We start from the raw sequence: 25028 nt of genomic DNA, 5'->3' as shown, positions 1-25028 counted from the left end.
TGGAATCGTCTCCGCTCCGAATAGCAGAATACATTATAAAATATTGGAAAAATCCACTAATTTTAGCAAAAATAATAAATTTGTAAATGCTGTTTCAAACTGTTGACAGTTCGAAAGTTTGAGTGATATTGATTTCTTTTTAAATTTTTTTTTCAAATATTTCAAATATTTGAAATTTCAAATATAATAAATTCAAAAATAATAAATAAATATTGTTATCAATATACCATCGAATCCACGTGACCTGTGGAACAAATATAAGGATAACATGTCAGAAGACATTTTACATAGAATTCGTGTCAGTTCAAGAAATCCCGATCTTGAGGAGAATGATGAAATGCATAATCAGGCTTTGCTCTTGATCGAAGACATATGTTACCATACCTGCGGTAGTTTGTTAGTCAGATTAGGAATGCCAGCTCCTGATCGTGGAATAAGTAACGCATTTAATCGAGAATTGGAACGTGAACGTGAATATGATCGACATGAATTAGACCAATCAGTTCAAACTAATGTACCTCTATTGAATCCGCAACAGAAGGAAGTTTAACATTAATGAAAGCGATTGATGAAGAAAATGGTGGCTTTTTTTCCTGGACGCCCCCGGTGGAACTGGTAAAACATTCCTCATGTCATTAATTTTGGCCACTGTTCGTGCGATATTCCGACATTGCGGTAGCAGTTGCTTCTTCTGGAATAGCGGCTACATTGTTAGAAGGATGCCGTACGGCTCATTCAGCGTTAAAATTGCCGTTAAACCTTCAAACTACCGAGCAACCGATATGTAATATTGCGAAGCATTCTGCAATGGCTAAAGTTTTAGTAGCATCTAAAATCATCATCTGGGACGAATGCACAATGGCGCACAAACGCGCATTAGAAGCACTTGACAGAACATTGAAAGATCATCGCAATGACTCGAGATGTTTTGTAGGCGCAATGATTTTACTGTCTGGCGATTTTCGCCAAACACTCCCAGTCATTCCAAAATCGACTGCTGCCGACGAAATAAATGCTTGCCTTAAATCATCAAATCTTTGGTGCTATGTGAAGAAACTTCAGCTGGTAACAAACATGAGAGTTACATTGGTCAACGATACATCTGCTGAAGAGTTCTCCAAGCAATTGCTGTTAATCGGTAATGGCCGTGTGGATGTTGAAGAATCGAGCGGATTAATTGCATTTCCTTCAAATTTTTGCAATTTCGTTTCATCAAAAGACGAACTCATCAATGAAGTATTTCCGATCATTGATAATCATAAAAACAAAAAATGGTTGAGTGAGCGAGCAATTTTGGCAGCTAAGAACAAAGATGTGAATGACTTAAACTTTGTAATTCAAAATCAAATCGTTGGTACTCTGCATACATTCAAATCTATTGACTATGTAACAAACGAAGAAGAAGTTACCAACTATCCAACTGAATTTTTGAACTCCTTGGATGTGCCTGGCTTACCACCGCACAATTTACAATTAAAGATTGGTTCGGTAGGCATTATGCTTCGAAATCTAAACCAACCAAAACTATGCAATGGAACGCGTTTAGTGATAACAAAACTGATGGCCAATGTGATTCACGCAATGATACTCAAAGGAAAATTCAAAAGTGATGAAGTTCTCATTCCGAGGATTCCAATGATCTCAATCGATATGCCCTTTGAGTTTAAACGAATTCAATTTCCTATTCGGCTTGCATTCGCTATGACTACAAATAAATCACAAGGCCAATCCTTTAGTGTTTGTGGTCTGAATCTAGAAAATGCATGTTTTTCTCATGGTCAATTGTACGTGGCATGTTCACGTGTAGGTAAACCATCTGCTTTATTTGTTCTTGCGCCCGATAAAAAAACAAAAAATATCGTATATCACAAGGATCTTTATTGAAGAGAATCAATCGGAGTGCAACCCATAGGTTCTTGCTGACAGACTATTAAAGTAATTAATTATATATCAATATCCTAATAAACTATTGAATACAATAAATTTTTTGTATTCATTTTATTACTTTAATAAATTTCTAAATTTAGTTTACCTATAATTTAATATAACATTTATTGACTGTTACGCGGTACGAAGTTCGCGGGGTCACCTAGTATAAAAATAAAAGAGAAAACAAACCCCGCAAAATATGTACGTAAAATAATCATAACTCTTAAATTAATGCGTGCAAGCGGTTCAATAAAAAATGTGAACCTCCAATGTTATGCAAAGTAAATACAAAAGAGAAAAAAATGAATGAGCGAAAATCGCTTTACATTTGACTAGAGGTTCAGTCGACGAAATTGAACCGCAAGTTCATACAAAGCGTGCAAATACAATCAAAATCACGGTTGCCGTTTTATATGGGCAAATGGTTCAGTAAAAAAATTGAACCGCGCATAGTAAATATAAAGTAAAAGAGTATATGAATGCATGAGAATTTCTTACTCTTATGTAGAGGTTGGAAATAAACCAAAAACAAAGTCATTATTGCAATTTTATACTAGTAAAAGTAAAGAAAAAAATTAAAGAAATTTGAAGTGAAAAATAATATTTAGAAATGGATAAATGTGTGATTAGAGATTTGATTCAAATATCTTTTTTTAAACGATCTTCTGAAAAAAATATTTTAATTCATAAAATGAATAGACCAACTCCAAATATGAAGACTTCGGTACCTGATGTAAAAATTTCGAAATATGTGGTAAGTCGCCGTTTTCCCACAGCTGCGTAAATAAATTGTTTTGTTGGTCTTGTACGCTATTTGCTTGTGGAAAGGACAAAACTCAGAAGTAGAGGGAATACGTTATAGTTGGAATTCTGCTTTGATCAAATTGTGAACACCTTGCCAAAAAGCTGACGCCTCGCTACTGATTATTGGAATAGTACGAGTATATGCGTTTAAACCTATTAAGGTAGATTATTGGGACGAAACTAGAATTATTCAATAAAACACAAAGAAATGATTAAAAAAATTATTTTGTTATCTATTTTTAATCATTCTAGCATACACTGATTCCAAGCCAATTGGAATATTCTGTATATGTTATCATAAGATATATACAACATGTAAAAAATTCACACCAATCCAACTAAATCCATCATTACTAAATCCAACTCATTCATTCGCGTTAACTCCTAAAATAATATTTAACATGATTTTATATACACAAAAAAGTTATGGGAGAGGTGTGATATTAATAGTACTATATTTACAGGGTGTCGAATAAAACCTTCAGTACAAAAGTGTCGAATGTCACTTAAAGGGAATATCTTGAATATCAATTTAAAGCTTGTGAAATAATTGATAATTGATTTGGTACCTAATATATCCTTATAGTAATGTGTTCAGAAAATGTCATAGTTAAAAACTGCAAATTCTATAAGCATAAGTTTTCTGTAAATTATGACAAAAAGCTACAGTTATGTACAAAAAAATTAAAATATGTGTAAAATATGTATTCACAAAAAAGAATAGTACTTGATTCCAACCACAAGACATGATAGGGGTTATGCGATCGTTCAAATTTAACACAGCAAGTGAATTTCCTAGTAAAATGAAGACAAAATTCTTCATAAGAACACCATAAGCCAAGTATAGCGTTACATCAGTTTTTTTTTTTTTTTTTTTTTTTTTTTTTTTTTATTGCTACAACTATTTACAATATAAATAACGAGTAGCTTGAATCTGATAAATACAATACATACATAAATAAGCAATTTATTTTCTACACAAATTACTTTACATTCTAATTCAATGCCATATCAGCGACATTTCGCCGTTTTAATCGTCTCTGTTGTCCATACGAAGTTATGATGTTAACAGCTTCTATGTTGACATGTTGCTGCAACCTCAGTTTGTGTCTTGTTGCTTTCTGTTTTATTTCTTCAGCGACTGTGGACAATTTTAGATCGCGATGTATATCGCTGTTCCTAATGTACCATGGCGCATTTAAAATGTTCCGTATAACCTTGTTCTGGAAACGTTGGATTATTTCGACGTTACTTTGGCTAGCGCTCCCCCATAGTTCAGCGCCATACGACCATACAGGTTTTAAAATTTGATTATATAGCAGAATCTTGTTTTGCATAGATACTGTGGATTTGCGGCCAATCAGCCATTCCATTTTTCGCAACTTCATGTCAAGCTCGTCCCGTTTCTTTTTTATGTGTTCTTTCCACCGAAGTTTTGCGTCCAACGTTATACCAAGATATTTTGCAGTATTGGCATATGGTATTTGAGTACCTTGAATCGAAATAGGAAGATACTGTATTTTTTTATTTGTAAAATCCACATGAACAGATTTAGCAGAATTCAGTTTGATACGCCATCTTTTTGTCCAATTGTCTAACGAATTTGTAGCTGTTTGTAATTTGGCTATTGATTCTTCAAAGGAGTCAGCAATCGCCAAAATAGCAGTATCATCTGCAAATGTTGCAATTTTATTTTCAGGTGTTATTGGCAAGTCCATTGTGTAAAGCAGGTACAGTAGTGGACCGAGTACACTGCCCTGAGGTACACCAGCTTTTATCGCAGAAAGATTTGAATAGCAGTTTTCGTGTTTTACATAAAAGAACCTCGAGGTAATGTAAGATTTCAAAATCGCAAAATATGACGACGGCAAACATGTTTCTAGTTTATTCAAAAGACCTTTGTGCCAGACTTTGTCGAAGGCCTGTGCGACATCGAAGAATACAACTGAACACACTTTTTTACCTTCAATAGCCCTTTCAATTTCATCGACAATGCGGTGTACTTGATCTATAGTTGAATGCTTACCACGAAAACCAAATTGATGGTTTGGTATTAGCTTTTCGGATTCTATTATAGGCATTAGTCTCTTGTAGAATAGCTTTTCAAAGAGCTTCGAAATAGTTGGTAAAATTGAAATTGGTCTATATGACGATATACATTCTAGCGGCTTGCCTGCTTTTGGAATCATTTTTACTTCTGCGATTTTCCATAGGCTAGGAATATATTTTAAATTTATTGTTGCATTGAATTGCATTAATAATTTGTTAACAGCTTTATCGGGTAACTGCTTTAAAACTTCGGATGTTATAAGGTCAAAGCCAGGCGCCTTTTTATTTTTCAAATCTTTTATTGCTGATTTTAATTCGCGCTTTGTTATTCGATCGATTTGCTGATTTCTACTCTCTGTGACAGTCAGTAATTCATCACACTGTACATCATTAGGCTGAAATATTTTTGTCAGGTTATTTGCGAAAGCTTCGGTTTTTTCCTCATTGCTTCTAGCCCATTTACCATTGCTGTCTTTAAATGTTGGTGTGTAGGTAATGGGTTTCTTTAAGTATTTTGTCGATTTCCACAATGAGTATTCTGATTTTTTGTCAGCTCCAAGTGATGAAATATAATTTTTAATTGACTCATTTTTGATGAGACGAATCTCAGCTTTTAAACGTTTAGTAGCTTCATTAAGCCTGCTCTTATCTAGAGGAGATCGGGTTTGATGCCATCTTTTCCTTAGTTTCCTTTTTTCTTTTATTAGACTCATAATTTCCCTTGGACATCAGTTATTTAATAAACTTTTCTTTGCCCTTCAAACCAATTCCTGGTGTGTTTGAAAATCAATCCTTGATGTGATTGCAAGTACCAAAAATCTGATAAAAGAACTATTCACCATTAATTAAATCCAAAAAATATATTTAAATACCACTGATAGTTATTTGGTTATATTCATTATTTTATGCGCCCATTAATACATATGAAATATAACTTTCAGCAAAATTTGGGGAAAGCGGCTATATCTATGTTAATATGCCCCATTGGCCATTACCTTATATACCTCGTTCTTTGAAACAAAAATTGTTGTTGCAGAATGAAACATCCAACAAAATTCAACAAAATTTTCATATCTTATGAAAACATAGCTTATATCATCAGATATAGAGGTAAGAACTCATGAAATAATTAGCTTTATAAGTTACAAAAAGTTTAAGTCAGTGTTTTTTAATATGCGGCGGAAAGGTGGAATTTTAGTTGTTATGAGGGTCAATTTTAAATTCACGCAAATTGTCATTGTTAACTTTGGAACAACATATGGTATATCGCAATTAAAACTCCATAACATTTAAATATTTTATGGTGCAGTTGAAGCTTTGTATAATTTGGAATTCAGGTTTTATCAAATATCTTGAAATGCAAAACTAGAAAATATAGGTCGTGACTTAAGACCCTAATACTCCAGATAAAATATATGGTTTAAATTAAATTAGTGCACTCATATTTTTACAATAAATCTAAAGTATAAGACTACGATTCTATTAAAACTAGAATTGATTAAAGACGAATAAACATCTGCTCTTCGTCATCTATGACTTGACCATGAAGTGTTGAACTATACATCATCCGTTTCACAGTTTATCAGCCAAACAAAAAACAGTGTTGATCTGATGAGTGCGATTTACAAGAACTAAATACAGAGGAATTTGATTTTTAAGCACGGGAAATGCGATGGATTCAAAAACAAGTGCCACCAAATTTCCATAGAAAAGGGCAGTACGTCGTTCAAAAATATTTTATTACATGTTTTAAATATATGACACAACAAATAATGTTAATAAAGGAAAAACACCAATGTTAACTGTTGAGTCAGTATATTAGATAAACCCTGGGTATACTGATACGTCATTAATAGGTTCAATCTAAATAAGAAAGAATTATCAAATATATTTAATTAATATGAAATAATCAAGATAGTATTAAATATTTTTACATGTCATAGTGTTCAATTTTTTGAAATGATAACCAAAATTAACATTTGTGTTATATATTGTATTTTAAACCATAGTACACAGATGCAGTATAGTACAATGTGGGGTAAAAATTGTTAAAATTTATTAAAAAAATGTTGAATCTATTCGGGTGACATTTCGCAAATTACACAATATTCATGGTCAACATAATTAACCTACAAATCTTACAATTAGATATATCATTTAAAAATTCTGGTCCACTGTTAGTATCTCTGATGTTAGAAACACAAACATTGACACGATGATCTATTGCCAAAAATATAAATACAGTGAACTAAGGTTTGGATACATATCAAAAGCATGTAATTAGACGACGTTTATAGCACCACATATAGAACAAATAGTTCTTCATAAAATTTTTAGAATTATATTTTAAGGCTTATAAAATTCAGTTGATCAAAGAACTTGAACCAAATGATCATTTATTGCTTTAAAATATTCCAGATGCGATTTTAATTCATAATTTGCTTACACAAGTACCTTCTATATTGAAGGGTGGTGCATTTTATATTAATAATTCGATAAATTTAATAAATCTGATACAATAAGACAACTTTTGTACTTTTTAATTTCATATTACGAAAAAGTGCTACAAAACATCATTTAAATTATATTAAATGTGTTGAAATTTATTCTTTATCCACTTTTAAATTGATATCTATAACTTTACAAATTAAATTCCAATTAAGTTCAGAAGATTGATTATCCGCAAATTATTCTTTATTTATTTTGTTTATTATTTAATAATCCCAATAATTCGAATAGACGTTTTTGAAGTGGTATTTTGCATCAATGTATCGAAACAAATTATATAGCATAGTTAATTGTAGCGCTAATCTGGATTGAGCATTTTTTAGTGATTGGATTCCCCTTCAAACAGAAACTCAATTTTAATAGTCCTCTTGTATTAGGAACATATTTTAGTTCACAACACTGCCTTCCGGTTCTCCAACTGACTTGACTGACTGACTGACTTGACAAAGTTCTAGAGAACACTTAAAATATTTCTTTTTTGTTTATTTTATTTATACAACTACCTAGATTTGACATGTATTATTTGTTTTCACATTAGTGGAAATGACAATAATAATTCAAATTAATATTAAGAATTACATGGTGTATGTAACATTAACAATAAATAATTAACATGTATCAATATTAATCGATTGGTAGTTTTGATGGAAATTAGCGCTTCAAGCATCTATTATGTATGGCTTCGTCATTTGGTGACAGCCTCATTGCTGAGAAAGGATGGGAGAGTTATCTGTGTGATTTTTACTGTTTCTTTTAGATAACGTCTGCGACGAAGGCTATCTTTAAGTCACGATAAGTGTCATGGTTTGAGATGTACCAGTCAGCGTTGCAGTATTTGTATGTTGGATTTGATGGTGTGCCCCATATTTCGGCTCCATATTTCAATATTGGAGAGATCACCGTTTTATATACTAGCAGTTCATTTTCAACTGTTAGTTTTGCTTTTGAGCATAGTAGCTAGTACAATTGTCCAAAACGACACTTGACTTCATTTCTATTAGCTTTGATATGGTCTTTCCAAGTTAATCTTCTATCTATAATAATACTAATACCTTTATATGTGTGGATACTTCATCATTGTAAATTTTTATACCTCTTAGGCCATATTTTTAATTCATGTGTATAACATGTACAGTTTTGCTTGTATTTATTGGAACACTCTATTTATTGAACCATTCAAACATTGCAATTAAGTTCTTCTGCAAGTTGTCTGTGGATTTGTTAAAATTTTTGTTAGCTGCAATTAATGCTGTGTCATCTTGAAAAGTTGTTGTCAAATTTTGAGGATCACAAGGCATCTAGATAACAACCGTGTATAGCAAGTAAAGTAATGGACCTAGTACACTATCTCGGGGCACTCCAACTTTCATTTGTTGAAGATTGGAGATTGAGTATTTATATTTCATATAAAAGTCTCTATTTTGTAGATAGCTCTTTAGCATGATGTAAAACTTTTTGGAAGTAGCTCGAATAATTTGGTTAGGAGAACCCCCTTCCAAACGTGGAAAGTTGTTTTGAGTCAATAGTGCTTGTAATTATGTTTACGACTCTGTGAAGTTGTTGTATAGCCGAATATTTTTTCTGAATGCAGAATTAATAATCAGGAATAAGTGTTTCTTTGTGAATAATCGGCTCTAATTTTGATAACATTATTTTTTCAAACAATTTTGACATTACTGATAATAGACTAATTGGTCTGTATGAGTTTGCAAGAGTTATGACATTATTTGGCTTGAATATAGTTATTACTTTTGATACTTTCCATACTTCTGGAAAATACTGTAGGTGAAGAGCGCAATTAAACACGTTTCTTAGGTATAGAACTGCTTGTGGAGGCAGCTCAGTCAGAATCGTTCTCGTTATACCATCACATCTCGGTGATTTTTTTAATTTAATTTTAGTTTTTATAATATTTAGAGATTAGATTATCTGTAAATCTAATCCCTTATCTGTTATAGATTAACTATAATGATTATCTGTTAAAAAGACTCTCTTTATAGCAATATTTTAAGTTGAGCTGCTCTGTACTACGTTGCTATCTTGCTGTTCTGGGTTGCTAAACGAAGCTTTGTAATAGGCGGCAAAAGTTCAACTTTATCTGGGTTAGTTCTAGTCCAAGTGCCAATTGCTCTCCTTAGAGATGATTGATAGATTACAGAGTTAATTTTTTTGATTGCTTTCCATATAATAATTTTTAAGCGGTTCAATTAGTCATTTAATTCAAAACTATAATTTATTATTTATATTTAAACAATTATATTTTATTTATATTTTATTGGATAGTTCAGGGAACTGAGAAAATTTAATAATAATTTTTAATAATTAATTGGAAATCATACAGTAACAATAATAACAACAATAAAGGAAAGAAAATAAAAATTATAAACACATACACAATATCCTGTGTCATTTGTTTATAATATGCTTATAAACCTGTGCACAGTTGTCCGTATCCGTTTCATGATTTAGTCTCTTGTTTTTCGGAATTTTTAAAATTGACAGTACTATCAGAAAGTATCTATTATTTTGAGTTCTTTGTACATGTATGTTCTTTATATTATCAAGATATGGCTAATGTTTGCAGTTAACACAATCTAAAGTCAATGCTGTATTGGCTTCGGAACCACTTTTATTCTCAATGCTGTGTTTATGTCCAGTCATCCTTATCTTAAGTTTGTTCCTGGTCGTATCTACATATATTTTATTTCATACGTTGTACCCGTCACCTTTACAGTTGTGCTGGAACACTACATTAGACTTTTTCTTATTATTTATTTTCGATTTAGTGTTACTATATAATGTAGCCATTGCATTTGTTGTCTTCTGGGTGATTTTATAATGTTTCTTGTCATATATAATGGAGTTTATTATTTGATGTTATAGTTTCGGAACATAAATAATTGATTTATATATCTTTTTGTCATTGTTTTTAGTGAAGTGGAAGTTTTTAAAAGTCTTATTTAGGACTATGTTAGTAATTTTAACTGGAAAGCCATTATTTTTTAAATATCACGCACTGTGTTTATCTGCTTATTAAATCTGTTTATTATTGTGGAAACGTATTAAATATTTGAAGCTTTGTCAGTTATTAGATTCATTATGCCGATTTTGATGCCGATTTGGCACCGATTTACTAGCTACTGTTTTCGAAGACTAATTCATTTAATTAATTTACGTTTAATGGCCGGCGAGATTTTATTTTGTATAAAAGTTATGAACGTATGTATTTATTTTTGCAGTCGTTCAACCTATTCAGTGATTAGTATTGGCATACGAATTTATCTGGCCTGGACAGCTCTATTATAGAACTAACAGCTAGTGCAATAAGACCTTGTATTTACACGACGAAGTCTAAATAGTAGTGGATGCATTAATGTAGATTCACCTATGGAATCAGAAACTTGCGGAGCAATTAATAAACTTAAAAATAATAAATCTCCTCGAAGTGATGGACACCATGCAGAGTTAATACTAAAGTTAATATTAAAACTATAACAACCATTCCGTGCCTACTTTTTCGTGAAGTATGGGCGACCGAAAGCATTCCAACTAATTGGAAAGAGTCCTTTATAGTTAAAATTTATAGAAAGGGCGACACTTGCAACTGCAACAATTGGTGTGGACTAAATGTAAATCATTCTATTACAAATATATTTATTCAGATTATCTTATACAGAATAGCGGAACATCCTACCAGCCTAATAAATACAAATCACGCTGGTTTCATCCCCAAAAGATCTGGCGGCGACCATAATACGAGGGCTGCTATATATATTTCTGGCCTAGGCAACACTGAGTGTTGCCAGGTGCAATCTGACATTTTCATTGGAAAGGTTGACATTTTTTAGCATAACATCACTCAGAACGTGTTGTCATTTAATTGTGAATTATTTTATTTACAGAGACTTGAAAAATTAATCTCGGCCAGAAAATGGATCATTCGTGCGATCATTTTTCACAACTTTTAATGTAGATTATTACGATAAGAGTGCATTGATGAACTTAAATCTTTGTATAGCGATGAAGCACCCTCTTATAGCACTGTGAAAAACTGGTTTAATAAATTCAATCCAACGCTTGCTCAACGACGAATTCCGTGAAGGTCGTCCAAAAACGGCCGTTGTGCAAGAGAACATTGCTGCCGTGCGTGAACTGATAATGCAAGATCGTCATGTGACATACCGTGCGATAGAGGCATCCTTGGGTATTTCTCGCACCAGCATACGATATTGCATGAACAACTGACCGAAAAAAGGATTGTTCTGGTTGGATCCAGCACAATTTGACAATCGTTAAAAAAAAGGCTCGTGTCGATTGGTGCAAAGAAATGTTCTGGTCAACGATTTTCGTCGCCAGAAGATGCTGTTGAAGCATTCAAAAACCATGTTTTGGAGGTGTCTCAATCGGAGTAGAAAAAGTGCTTCGACAATTGGCTTGAGCGTCTGCAAAAGTGTATAAATCAGGCTGGAGAATACTTTGAAAAGCAATAACACAATTTTTGATGATAAATTTTCTCCTTTTTATTATTAGGCGAGAAATATATATAGCAGCCCTCGTAATATCATATGCATCATTATCGAACAACCCTTTTAGCAAAACACTTCGCTATATTTACACTTAGTTGACTTTAAGAAGGCTTTTGATGCAATTATACGTTAATTCGTATTATTTGCACTTAACGCCAGGGGAATTTCGGTTAAAATTATATGATTAATTAACAACAGCTATGAGAAAGGAACGTGCAGAGTCTCTCACGGTTATATTAATAACTCACGCTTTTAACACCCGAAGTGGCATTAACCAAAGCCGCGCCATTTTACCGCTACTCTTTATCCCGACTCTCGAAATTGTTCTCAAAAATATCAATAAAACATCAATTGGGATAAATGGGTATCTAAACACCAAACTAGGTGAACTTGCATATGGGTCATTCTTTTATAAATCCGACACCTTTTTGACTTCATGACCTCCGATTTGGCTGAAATTGGCTGAAATTTGCTCCTTTCATAAAATAAGAAGACTTGTGTCTCAGGAAAAAATTTTGTGACTTTTTCCTACGAAATATGTACCAATGGGGTTTTGAGAATTGGCATTGTAGACATATTTTCAAATGGTCATATCTCAAGCCCTATAAATGGTAGAAACTTAAAATATGTTGCGTTTTGAATATAATTGATTGAATTTATGAAAAATTAAGATTAAGTTTGCTCATATTTAAATACTAATATAAACCTTTAAATTCCAAAAAAAAATTTTTTAAAACACGTCCTCAGAATTTTCAGTTTTTATATTTGATTTAGATTGAGACTTAAATTTAATTGCGAAATAAGAATTTGCAGGATGGATTATTTTTCGAAATTCTTTAAAATTTTTTTTTCTCTCGCAAAACACATCAAGCACCTGCATACTATATTTCCATTGAATAAATTTTCAAAGAATATACTACAAATATTCTTGTATAATATTTTTGATCTCGATTTTTAAGAAAATTCTACATTAAATCCAAAAATTTCAGGATATTATCCTTAGAAATATTTCCAAAAAATTAATTTATCCTTCACATCACACTAAACACATAAACGCGATTTTTTAGTAAAAAAAAGAGGAATATGTCTCAAATATTTTTAGCTTTTACTTTTAATTCTGATTAACCAGTCAATTTTACTTAAAAAATAAATATTTCCAGTGAGGCATTATTTTGGAAGTAATAAAAAAATTAATTTATCAGGTGTCCTTCACGTTACTCATACGCACCACAACACCATTAAATCTGAATTGAATTTATCATTAAATTTTCCATAAAAATGCAACTTTATTGTTCTCAGAAGCATTTTTATTAAACAAATTAAATTCGCGTCATCTCTATTTTTAAATTATGCATTTGAAATTTTCCATATTCCTCTCGAAGACTCTAACAAATCAAAGAATATATAGGCAAAATTAAAGAATATATAGACATAGCAGAAGAACTATGAAAATAAAAATCTTGAGTGTAATGCATAGTTGGTCTTTCCGAAGGGTCACGACTTACTTCCCAAACGCCATAAAGCATATGATCACTGTTGCTATAAAAAAAGGCTTCAGAAAAGGGTGTATTAGGAGATTCAAGTTTAAAAAGCCAAAAAAGCCTTTACAAATGTGGTGAAAACAATCAAATAGTGGCTGGGAATAAAGATTGCTTATCCGAAAAAATTGATAGATGAGGGACCCAAATGCAAATCCGACTTATTCTAAGTAAATTGAAAGAGCTGCATAATTATTTTAAATTAAACCATCCAGACCTCAAATCTGGTATATAAAATCACTTACTGCATATACAATGGAACAATTGAATAAATAACTACAGAGATTACTAAATCGCATGATTTACACACTTAACGTACAGAATGTTTTTTAAGAATTAGTGCCAAATGTTGTGGAACTATAAACATTAGTCAACAACTTCTGGAGATTTTTGATAACAACATCATTGAAACTGTTACATATAAACGACAGGTTCGTCAAGCTAGTACTACATTAAAAGCTTTGACATCTCCGGTAGACGAATATTAACAATCCTTAACGGGCGATTTAGACAAATTGCTATTGTATTCCTTTATCGTTAAAAAAAACAGAGTTTTTAAAGGATAAGAAAATCAACTTAGTAGGAAGCGAATGCATCGTTTTGTGTGACTTCTCCAAAAGTTATGCTTTTGTTGTTCAAAAATCTTTTCAAGGCATTTACTGATCAGACAACAATTCGTCCGCTTGCAACATAATACCATAATGAAAATAAACAACTACCTTCAAAAACTTCTGTCTGCATATCTGATCGCTTTTATTGTAACACAACTATCGTACATTTATTCGAAAAATACACCATCAAGTTATTATAAAAAATTATTTATTTTTCCGATGAATTGACTTCACAATACAAAAATAAAATTAATTTTATTTATTTAACTCATCACAAAGCGGACTTTGGCTTGGAGGTAGAAGGACACTTCCTCCCTACTTCACACGCAAAGAACCATGCGACGCTTAACTGGAACCTTAAAGCGATATGCTACAAAAGCTAGCCTTCAACGAATACATAATCCAATCCGAACACCGAAGGAGTTGATTACTGGGCTAAGGAATGTTTACCAAATGTTGTGTGCCATTTCTCTGCATTAAAACACTATGAATCTGAAGAATATAAGACAAAACACCGCTTTGAAGCAGTTATATCAGTTAAAGTCACATTAAAATATCACTGCTTTATTCACAATTCCAAAAAAAAATATTAATGACAAAAATATTTTCTTCTTCAGACATTACAGATTATGTATAAATAATGAAATGAGCATTAATAAAACCAATGAAAAGACCATTAAAAAATGTTTTGTTTATAATTCTTAACAGTTTATTTCCTATAACATTTTTGACCTGTGCAGAGTGTTTTTCCAATTACGGTGGAATAACACTTCACCAAAGAAGGTAGGCATAACTATGTGCTGCAGTTATGTAAACTATAGCGATTGATGAATACAATTTTGAAATCGTGAACAACTTTACTTACCTTGATACTTACCTTGATACCTTGATGATTACCTTGATGAAAATAACAATACGAGAATGGCTATAAATGTCAAACTACAATCGGCAAACAAATGCTTCTATATATATATATGCCTCATGAAATCTCTCTCTCTCTCTCCAGGCTATTATTTAAACAAAGTAAACTTCGAATATATACGATAATAAGACTGATATCAACTTATGGCTCAGAGTCCTGGACAATGACAAGGGTGGACGAAGAAGCGCTAAAAATTTTTTGAAAAACAGTTCGTCCGTCAAGTATATGGCCCTATTCGAATAGACGACAAGACATTCAGAAGACGAACGAACAATGAAATTAATGACCTGCGTAAAAATGAAAACATAGTAAGATATGTCAAAGTAGAAAGACTATGAGCAGCTCACGTTGTAAAAATGGAACCGATGACAACAATTCATAGAGGTAAACCGAAGTTGAAATGGAAGGAAAACGTGCACGAGAACGACAGAAAGCTCGGAGTTCTAAATTGGAAAAGAACTACAGAAGATCGAAACAGATGGATGCAGGTTGTAAAGGATGGAAGCCAAGGTTCACACTGGATTGTAGAACCAAATAAGAAGAATATAGAAATAAAAAGCAAACATAATTGTGTGTCATTTGTAGTGTTAAATTGATTTATTGGTATTGTGGTACGTATGAGTGACGTTTAGCACGTCTGATAATTTTTTTTTTATTACTTCTGAACGTAATGCTACATTGGAAATATTTCTTTTAAAGGAGAATTAATTGGTTAACCGGAATCCAATATAAAAAACAAAAATTTTTCTGATATGCTCCTCTTTTTGTTTTAACAGAAAAATCGTAATTATGTGTTTGATATGAGATGAACGATAAACTAATTTTTAAAAAATACTTGTAAGAGCTATAACGTCCTAAAATTTTTGGGGTTTATGCAGAATTTTATGATAAATCGAAATCAAAAACAATATATAAGAATTTTTGTAGTATTCTCTTACAAAATTCATTCATTGGAAATATAGCAGGAATGTGCTTGATCTGTTTAGCGGGAGAAAAACAAAATTTCAAAAAATAATGTGATCCTGAAAATATTTATTTTTCAGTATAGTCTTATAAAAATTTAAATAATTTATGAAAAAAATGAAAGTTCTCAGGATACATTTTAAAAAATTCTTTTTTTTTGAAATTTGGTAAATGGTAAATATTAGAATTTTAATTATTTTAAAAGTTTATCAGTTGACTTTAAATGCAACAACTTTCAGGTTTCTGTCAATTATAGAGCTTGAGATATGGCCATTTAAAAATATGTCTTCAAAGGTGATTGTCAAGACCCCATGAGTCTACATCTCCTAGGATAACAGTTTCAAAATCTTTTCCCGAAGTCAAATCCATTAATACAAATCATTTTGCATAATCTATTCTATAAAAAAAATAAATATTTAAAAGTGAATTATTAAAACAATAAATTCAAAACTTAAGAGTATGGATAACAAATATTTTCGATTAAAAATTAAACAAACTAATCCAATTAACACTATCAACAACAAATTAACCAAATATGAATTATCATCCTAAAAATTTAATACTTCAAGAACAAATTGAATTTACAATTCAAAAAACCAAGAATAATAATTACAAAATCCTTAAGAAGAACAAAACTTCGTTATCACAAATTTGAAATGTTTATGGGGATATGCAGATATACTTCCTAAAGAGCTGAAATCAATTTACTTATCTATGTAAATTTATTTAGAGATCACCTTTAATTCAATTTCCATATTAATATCCATTTAAATAATATTTCCACATCCATTTAATAAAAATTTCATCTTGATATGAAATGTACTTATTGATCTATTTAAGAAAATTATTATTCTTTTAAATTATTCTCATAGTGAGTATAAAAAAACTGATTACAAACTTTACTGAAGTCAACTATAAGATCATCAATTATAGGACAAGATCCTTTGAATAGACTGAAACCCACCAATACTTTAAGTTTCAAGAACATAACTATTTTGTATGTAATAATTTATCACAAAACTTTTTTAAATTCAGCTTACTTTGTACAACATTAAGCTTAATTTATAATTTAGCTTATAAATTAATTCTTAAATTCATTTATAATTTCTTTTAACTAATTTTAAAATGAAATATTTTTTTCTTTTGAATTTTTGTACAACCGTAATTGCTGATAAAAAATTTTATTAATATTATAACCATAATTAAATCTTAATTTTATTAAATTATTTTATTGCTGTCAATTTAACTGCGATTAAATTTATTGAAAAAGATTTTAAAATAATTGTATAATCACACAAAAACATACATGTAAAATTAAGTTGCAACAATTTTTTAAATTATCATTTGTTATTTAATGGAATTAAACATTTATAAACAATTAAAGTAAGTTTTAATTTAAATTAAGAGCTTTTAATAAAAATCTACATAAAATATACAAAAATAAAAAATTTTTGAAACTTACATTTTAATTAAACTATTTTTTGTGGTTTTGAATAAAAGTATTTTCCTTTTAGCTTTGATACTTATTTGAAGAATTATATATTTTAACATAAATCAAAATAGTAATAATATTAATTCATCTATTTCAATTACTATTCATTATTATTTAGGAAAAATCTCAAAAAGATTTTGGTTTGTATACATACATTTTATTTCTAATATTTCTAGGAGGTATATTAGTATTGTTCATAATGTCACAAAAATTCCTTCAAAGGAAATATTTTCCCTGTCAATAAAACTATTCTTATTAAAGACATCAACATATTTTGTATTTGCCTCTTTTTTTTATATATTATACAATACCAATATAATAATATAGATTTGTATCCTAATAATGAGTCAATACTTTGAACAATACTTTGACTTATCATATTTAACGATAAGATTAATAATGAACCGGTACGATTTGATCCTTGTTAAACGAGGAATATGGTAAAACTAGCACTCCTCATAAACAGATATACAAAAAGTCAATAAATTCTTTAGCATATCTTGATTCAATTCAATAATACAGTAAATACAGTAAATACAGTAAGACATTATTTTATATAGTGATACAGGACTCACGTCACCAAGATAAATTAAACTATTAACGATTATAAAATTGTAATTGTTATATTTAAAAGTAAATACGTGGGTCTTGTTGCACTTACCAGGCTTACTTTTTATTAATTTACCAGAAGTTAATGTAAAATTGAAAGTTATATTTTGTCATATTAATATCCATTTACATAAATAATTTTTCCATATCCAGTTAATAAAAATTTCATCTTGATATGAAATGTACTTATTTATCAATTTAAGAAAATTATTACTCTTTTAAATTATTCTCATAGTGAATATAAAAAAAACTGATTACAAACTTTACTGAAGTCAACTATATGATCATCAATTATAGGACAAGATCCTTTGAATAGACTGAAACCCACCAATACTTTAAGTTTCAAGAACATAACTATTTTGTATGTAATAATTTATCACAAAAATTTTTTAAATTCAGCTTACTTTGTACAAAATTAAGCTTAATTTATAATTTAGCTTATAAATTAATTCTTAAATTTATTTTTAATTTCTTTTAACTAATTTTAAAATGAAATATTTGTTTCTTTTGAATTTTTGTACAACCGTAATTGCTGATAAAAAATTTTATTAATATTACAACCATAATTAAATCTTAATTTTATTAAATTATTTTATTGCTGTCAATTTAACTGCGATTAAATTCATTGAAAAGGTTTTTAAAATAATTGTATAATCACACAAAAACATACATGTAAGAATTAGACATTTATAAACAATTAAAGTAAGTTTTAATTTAAATTAAGAGCTTTTAATAAAAATCTACATAAAATATACACAAATAAAAAATTTTTGAAACTTACATTTTAATTAAACTATTTTTTGTGGTTTTAAATAAAAGTATTTTCCTTCTAGCTTTGATACTTATTTGAAGAATTATATATTTTAACATAAATCAAAATAGTAATAATATTAATTCATCTATTTCAATTACTATTCAGTATTATTTAGGAATAATCTCAAAAAGATTATGGTTTGTATACATACATTTTATTTCTAATATTTCTAGGAGGTATATTAGTATTGTTCATAATGTCACAAAAATTCCTTCAAAGGAAATATTTTTCCTGTCAATAAAACTATTCTTATTAAAGACATCAACATATTTTGTATTTGCCTCTTTTTTTTATATATTATACAATACCAATATAATAATATAGATTTGTATCCTAATAATGAGTCAATACTTTGAACAGAGTTATCATATTTAACGATAAGATTAATAATGAACCGGTACGATTTGATCCTTGTTAAACAAGGAATATGGTAAAACTAACACTCCTCATAAACAGATATACAAGACGTCAATAAATTCTTTAGCATATCTTAATTCAATTCAATAATTCAGTAAATACAGTAAATACAGTAAGACATTATTTTATATAGTTATACAGGACTCACGTCACCAAGATAAATTAAACTATTAACGATTATAAAATTGTAATTGTTATATTTAAAAGTAAATACGTGGGTCTTGTTGCACTTACCAGGCTTACTTTTTATTAATTTACCAGAAGTTAATGTAAAATTGAAAGTTATATTTTGTCATATTAATATCCATTTAAATAAATTTTCCATATCCAGTTAATAAAAATTTCATCTTGATATGAAATGTACTTATTTATCAATTTAAGAAAATTATTACTCTTTAAAATTATTCTCATAGTGAATATAAAAAAAACTGATTACAAACTTTACTGAAGTCAACTATAAGATCATCAATTATAGGACAAGATCCTTTGAATAGACTGAAACCCACCAATACTTTAAGTTTCAAGAACATAACTATTTTGCATGTAATAATTTATCACAAAAATTTTTTAAATTCAGCTTACTTTGTACAACATTAAGCTTAATTTATAATTTAGCTTATAAATTAATTCTTAAATTTATTTATAATTTCTTTAAACTAATTTTAAAATGAAATATTTTTTTCTTTTGAATTTTTGTACAACCGTAATTGCTGATATAAAAAATTTTATTAATATTATAACCATAATTAAATCTTAATTTTATTAAATTATTTTATTGCTGTCAATTTAACTGCGATTAAATTTATTGAAAAAGTTTTTAAAATAATTGTATAATCACACAAAAACATACATGTAAAATTAAGTTGCAACAATTTTTTAAATTATCATTTATTATTTAATGGAATTAAACATTTATAAACAATTAAAGTAAGTTTTAATTTAAATTAAGAGCTTTTAATAAAAATCTACATAAAATATATACAAATAAAAAATTTTTGAAACTTACATTTTAATTAAACTATTTTTTGTGGTTTTGAATAAAAGTATTTTCCTTCTAGCTTTGATACTTATTTGAAGAATTATATATTTTAACATAAATCAAAATAGTAGTAATATTAATTCATCTATTTCAATTACTATTCATTATTATTTAGGAATAATCTCAAAAAGATTTTGGTTTGTATACATACATTTTATTTCTAATATTTCTAGGAGGTATATTAGTATTGTTCATAATGTCACAAAAATTCCTTCAAAGGAAATATTTTCCCTGTCAATAAAACTATTCTTATTAAAGACATCAACATATTTTGTATTTGCCTCTTTTTTTTATATATTATACAATACCAATATAATAATATAGATTTGTATCCTAATAATGAGTCAATACTTTGAACAGAGTTATCATATTTAACGATAAGATTAATAATGAACCGGTACGATTTGGTCCTTGTTAAACAAGGAATATGGTAAAACTAACACTCCTCATAAACAGATATACAAGACGTCAATAAATTCTTTAGCATATCTTAATTCAATTCAATAATTCAGTAAATACAGTAAATACAGTAAGACATTATTTTATATAGTTATACAGGACTCACGTCACCAAGATAAATTAAACTATTAACGATTATAAAATTGTAATTGTTATATTTAAAAGTAAATACGTGGGTCTTGTAGCACTTACCAGGCTTACTTTTTATTATTTTGCCAGAAGTTAATGTAAAATTAAAAGTTATATTTTGTCATATTAATATCCATTTAAATAATTTTTCCATATCCAGTTAATAAAAATTTCATCTTGATATGAAATGTACTTATTTATCAATTTAAAAAAATTATTACTCTTTTAAATTATTCTCATAGTGAATATAAAAAAACTGATTACAAACTTTACTGAAGTCAACTATAAGATCATCAATTATAGGACAAGATCCTTTGAATAGACTGAAACCCACCAATACTTTAAGTTTCAAGAACATAACTATTTTGTATGTAATAATTTATCACAAAAATTTTTTAAATTCAGCTTACTTTGTACAAAATTAAGCTTAATTTATAATTTAGCTTATAAATTAATTCTTAAATTTATTTATAATTTCTTTTAACTAATTTTAAAATGAAATATTTTTTTCTTTTGAATTTTTGTACAACCGTAATTGCTGATAAAAAATTTTATTAATATTATAACCATAATTAAATCTTAATTTTATTAAATTATTTTATTGCTGTCAATTTAACTGCGATTAAATTCATTGAAAAGGTTTTTAAAATAATTGTATAATCACACAAAAACATACATGTAAGAATTAGACATTTATAAACAATTAAAGTAAGTTTTAATTTAAATTAAGAGCTTTTAATAAAAATCTACATAAAATATACACAAAAAAAAAATTTTTGAAACTTACATTTTAATTAAACTATTTTTTGTGGTTTTAAATAAAAGTATTTTCCTTCTAGCTTTGATACTTATTTGAAGAATTATATATTTTAACATAAATCAAAATAGTAATAATAATATTAATTCATCTATTTCAATTACTATTCATTATTATTTAGGAATAATCTCAAAAAGATTTTGGTTTGTATACATACATTTTATTTCTAATATTTCTAGGAGGTATATTAGTATTGTTCATAATGTCACAAAAATTCCTTCAAAGGAAATATTTTTTCTGTCAATAAAACTATTCTTATTAAAGACATCAACATATTTTGTATTTGCCTCTTTTTTTTATATATTATACAATACCAATATAATAATATAGAATTGTATCCTAATAATGAGTCAATACTTTGAACAGAGTTATCATATTTAACGATAAGATTAATAATGAACCGGTACGATTTGGTCCTTGTTAAACAAGGAATATGGTAAAACTAACACTCCTCATAAACAGATATACAAGACGTCAATAAATTCTTTAGCATATCTTAATTCAATTCAATAATTCAGTAAATACAGTAAATACAGTAAGACATTATTTTATATAGTTATACAGGACTCACGTCACCAAGATAAATTAAACTATTAACGATTATAAAATTGTAATTGTTATATTTAAAAGTAAATACGTGGGTCTTGTAGCACTTACCAGGCTTACTTTTTATTATTTTGCCAGAAGTTAATGTAAAATTAAAAGTTATATTTTGTCATATTAATATCCATTTAAATAATTTTTCCATATCCATTTAATAAAAATTTCATCTTGATATGAAATGTACTTATTGATCTATTTAAAAAAATTATTATTCTTTTAAATTATTCTCATAGTGAGTATAAAAAAACTGATTACAAACTTTACTAAAGTCAACTATAAGATCATCAATTATAGGACAAGATCCTTTGAATAGACTGAAACCCACCAATACTTTAAGTTTCAAGAACATAACTATTTTGTATGTAATAATTTATCACAAAAATTTTTTAAATTCAGCTTACTTTGTACAAAATTAAGCTTAATTTATAATTTAGCTTATAAATTAATTCTTAAATTTATTTATAATTTCTTTTAACTAATTTTAAAATGAAATATTTTTTTCTTTTGAATTTTTGTAAAACCGTAATTGCTGATAAAAAATTTTATTAATATTATAACCATAATTAAATCTTAATTTTATTAAATTATTTTATTGCTGTCAATTTAACTGCGATTAAATTCATTGAAAAGGTTTTTAAAATAATTGTATAATCACACAAAAACATACATGTAAGAATTAGACATTTATAAACAATTAAAGTAAGTTTTAATTTAAATTAAGAGCTTTTAATAAAAATCTACATAAAATATACACAAATAAAAAATTTTTGAAACTTACTTTTAATTAAACTATTTTTTGTGGTTTTGAATAAAAGTATTTTCCTTCTAGCTTTGATACTTATTTGAAGAATTATATATTTTAACATAAATCAAAATAGTAGTAATATTAATTCATCTATTTCAATTACTATTCATTATTATTTAGGAATAATCTCAAAAAGATTTTGGTTTGTATACATACATTTTATTTCTAATATTTCTAGGAGGTATATTAGTATTGTTAATAATGTCACAAAAATTCCTTCAAAGGAAATATTTTTCCTGTCAATAAAACTATTCTTATTAAAGACATCAACATATTTTGTATTTGCCTCTTTTTTTTATATATTATACAATACCAATATAATAATATAGATTTGTATCCTAATAATGAGTCAATACTTTGAACAGAGTTATCATATTTAACGATAAGATTAATAATGAACCGGTACGATTTGGTCCTTGTTAAACAAGGAATATGGTAAAACTAACACTCCTCATAAACAGATATACAAGACGTCAATAAATTCTTTAGCATATCTTAATTCAATTCAATAATTCAGTAAATACAGTAAATACAGTAAGACATTATTTTATATAGTTATACAGGACTCACGTCACCAAGATAAATTAAACTATTAACGATTATAAAATTGTAATTGTTATATTTAAAAGTAAATACGTGGGTCTTGTAGCACTTACAAGGCTTACTTTTTATTATTTTGCCAGAAGTTAATGTAAAATTAAAAGTTATATTTTGTCATATTAATATCCATTTAAATAATTTTTCCATATCCATTTAATAAAAATTTCATCTTGATATGAAATGTACTTATTGATCTATTTAAAAAAATTATTATTCTTTTAAATTATTCTCATAGTGAGTATAAAAAAACTGATTACAAACTTTACTAAAGTCAACTATAAGATCATCAATTATAGGACAAGATCCTTTGAATAGACTGAAACCCACCAATACTTTAAGTTTCAAGAACATAACTATTTTGCATGTAATAATTTATCACAAAAATTTTTTAAATTCAGCTTACTTTGTACAAAATTAAGCTTAATTTATAATTTAGCTTATAAATTAATTCTTAAATTTATTTATAATTTCTTTTAACTAATTTTAAAATGAAATATTTTTTTCTTTTGAATTTTTGTAAAACCGTAATTGCTGATAAAAAATTTTATTAATATTATAACCATAATTAAATCTTAATTTTATTAAATTATTTTATTGCTGTCAATTTAACTGCGATTAAATTCATTGAAAAGGTTTTTAAAATAATTGTATAATCACACAAAAACATACATGTAAGAATTAGACATTTATAAACAATTAAAGTAAGTTTTAATTTAAATTAAGAGCTTTTAATAAAAATCTACATAAAATATACACAAATAAAAAATTTTTGAAACTTACTTTTAATTAAACTATTTTTTGTGGTTTTGAATAAAAGTATTTTCCTTTCAGCTTTGATACTTATTTGAAGAATTATATATTTTAACATAAATCAAAATAGTAGTAATATTAATTCATCTATTTCAATTACTATTCATTATTATTTAGGAATAATCTCAAAAAGATTTTGGTTTGTATACATACATTTTATTTCTAATATTTCTAGGAGGTATATTAGTATTGTTCATAATGTCACAGAAATTCCTTCAAAGTAAATATTTTTCCTGTCAATAAAACTATTCTTATTAAAGACATCAACATATTTTGTATTTGCCTCTTTTTTTTATATATTATACAATACCAATATAATAATATAGATTTGTATCCTAATAATGAGTCAATACTTTGAACAGAGTTATCATATTTAACGATAAGATTAATAATGAACCGGTACGATTTGGTCCTTGTTAAACAAGGAATATGGTAAAACTAACACTCCTCATAAACAGATATACAAGACGTCAATAAATTCTTTAGCATATCTTAATTCAATTCAATAATTCAGTAAATACAGTAAATACAGTAAGACATTATTTTATATAGTTATACAGGACTCACGTCACCAAGATAAATTA

At 27.8% G+C, this 25028-nt stretch overlaps 1 protein-coding gene across 1 annotated transcript; it reads left to right on the top strand.

Moving 5' to 3' along the window:
* The first annotated feature begins 858 nt into the window (after positions 1-858).
* On the top strand, positions 859-1884 carry LOC119688561. Its single transcript, XM_038103234.1, has one exon. The coding sequence runs from the start codon at positions 859-861 to the stop codon at positions 1882-1884; it is 1026 nt and encodes a 341-aa protein (XP_037959162.1).
* The last annotated feature ends 23144 nt before the right edge of the window (positions 1885-25028 follow it).

This window comes from Teleopsis dalmanni, chromosome X (genome assembly GCF_002237135.1).
Source record: "Teleopsis dalmanni isolate 2A chromosome X, ASM223713v2, whole genome shotgun sequence".
Lineage (NCBI taxonomy): Eukaryota > Metazoa > Arthropoda > Insecta > Diptera > Diopsidae > Teleopsis > Teleopsis dalmanni.
The sequence above is the reverse complement of the archived record's forward strand: the minus strand, read 5'-3'. Positions and strand labels throughout refer to the sequence as shown.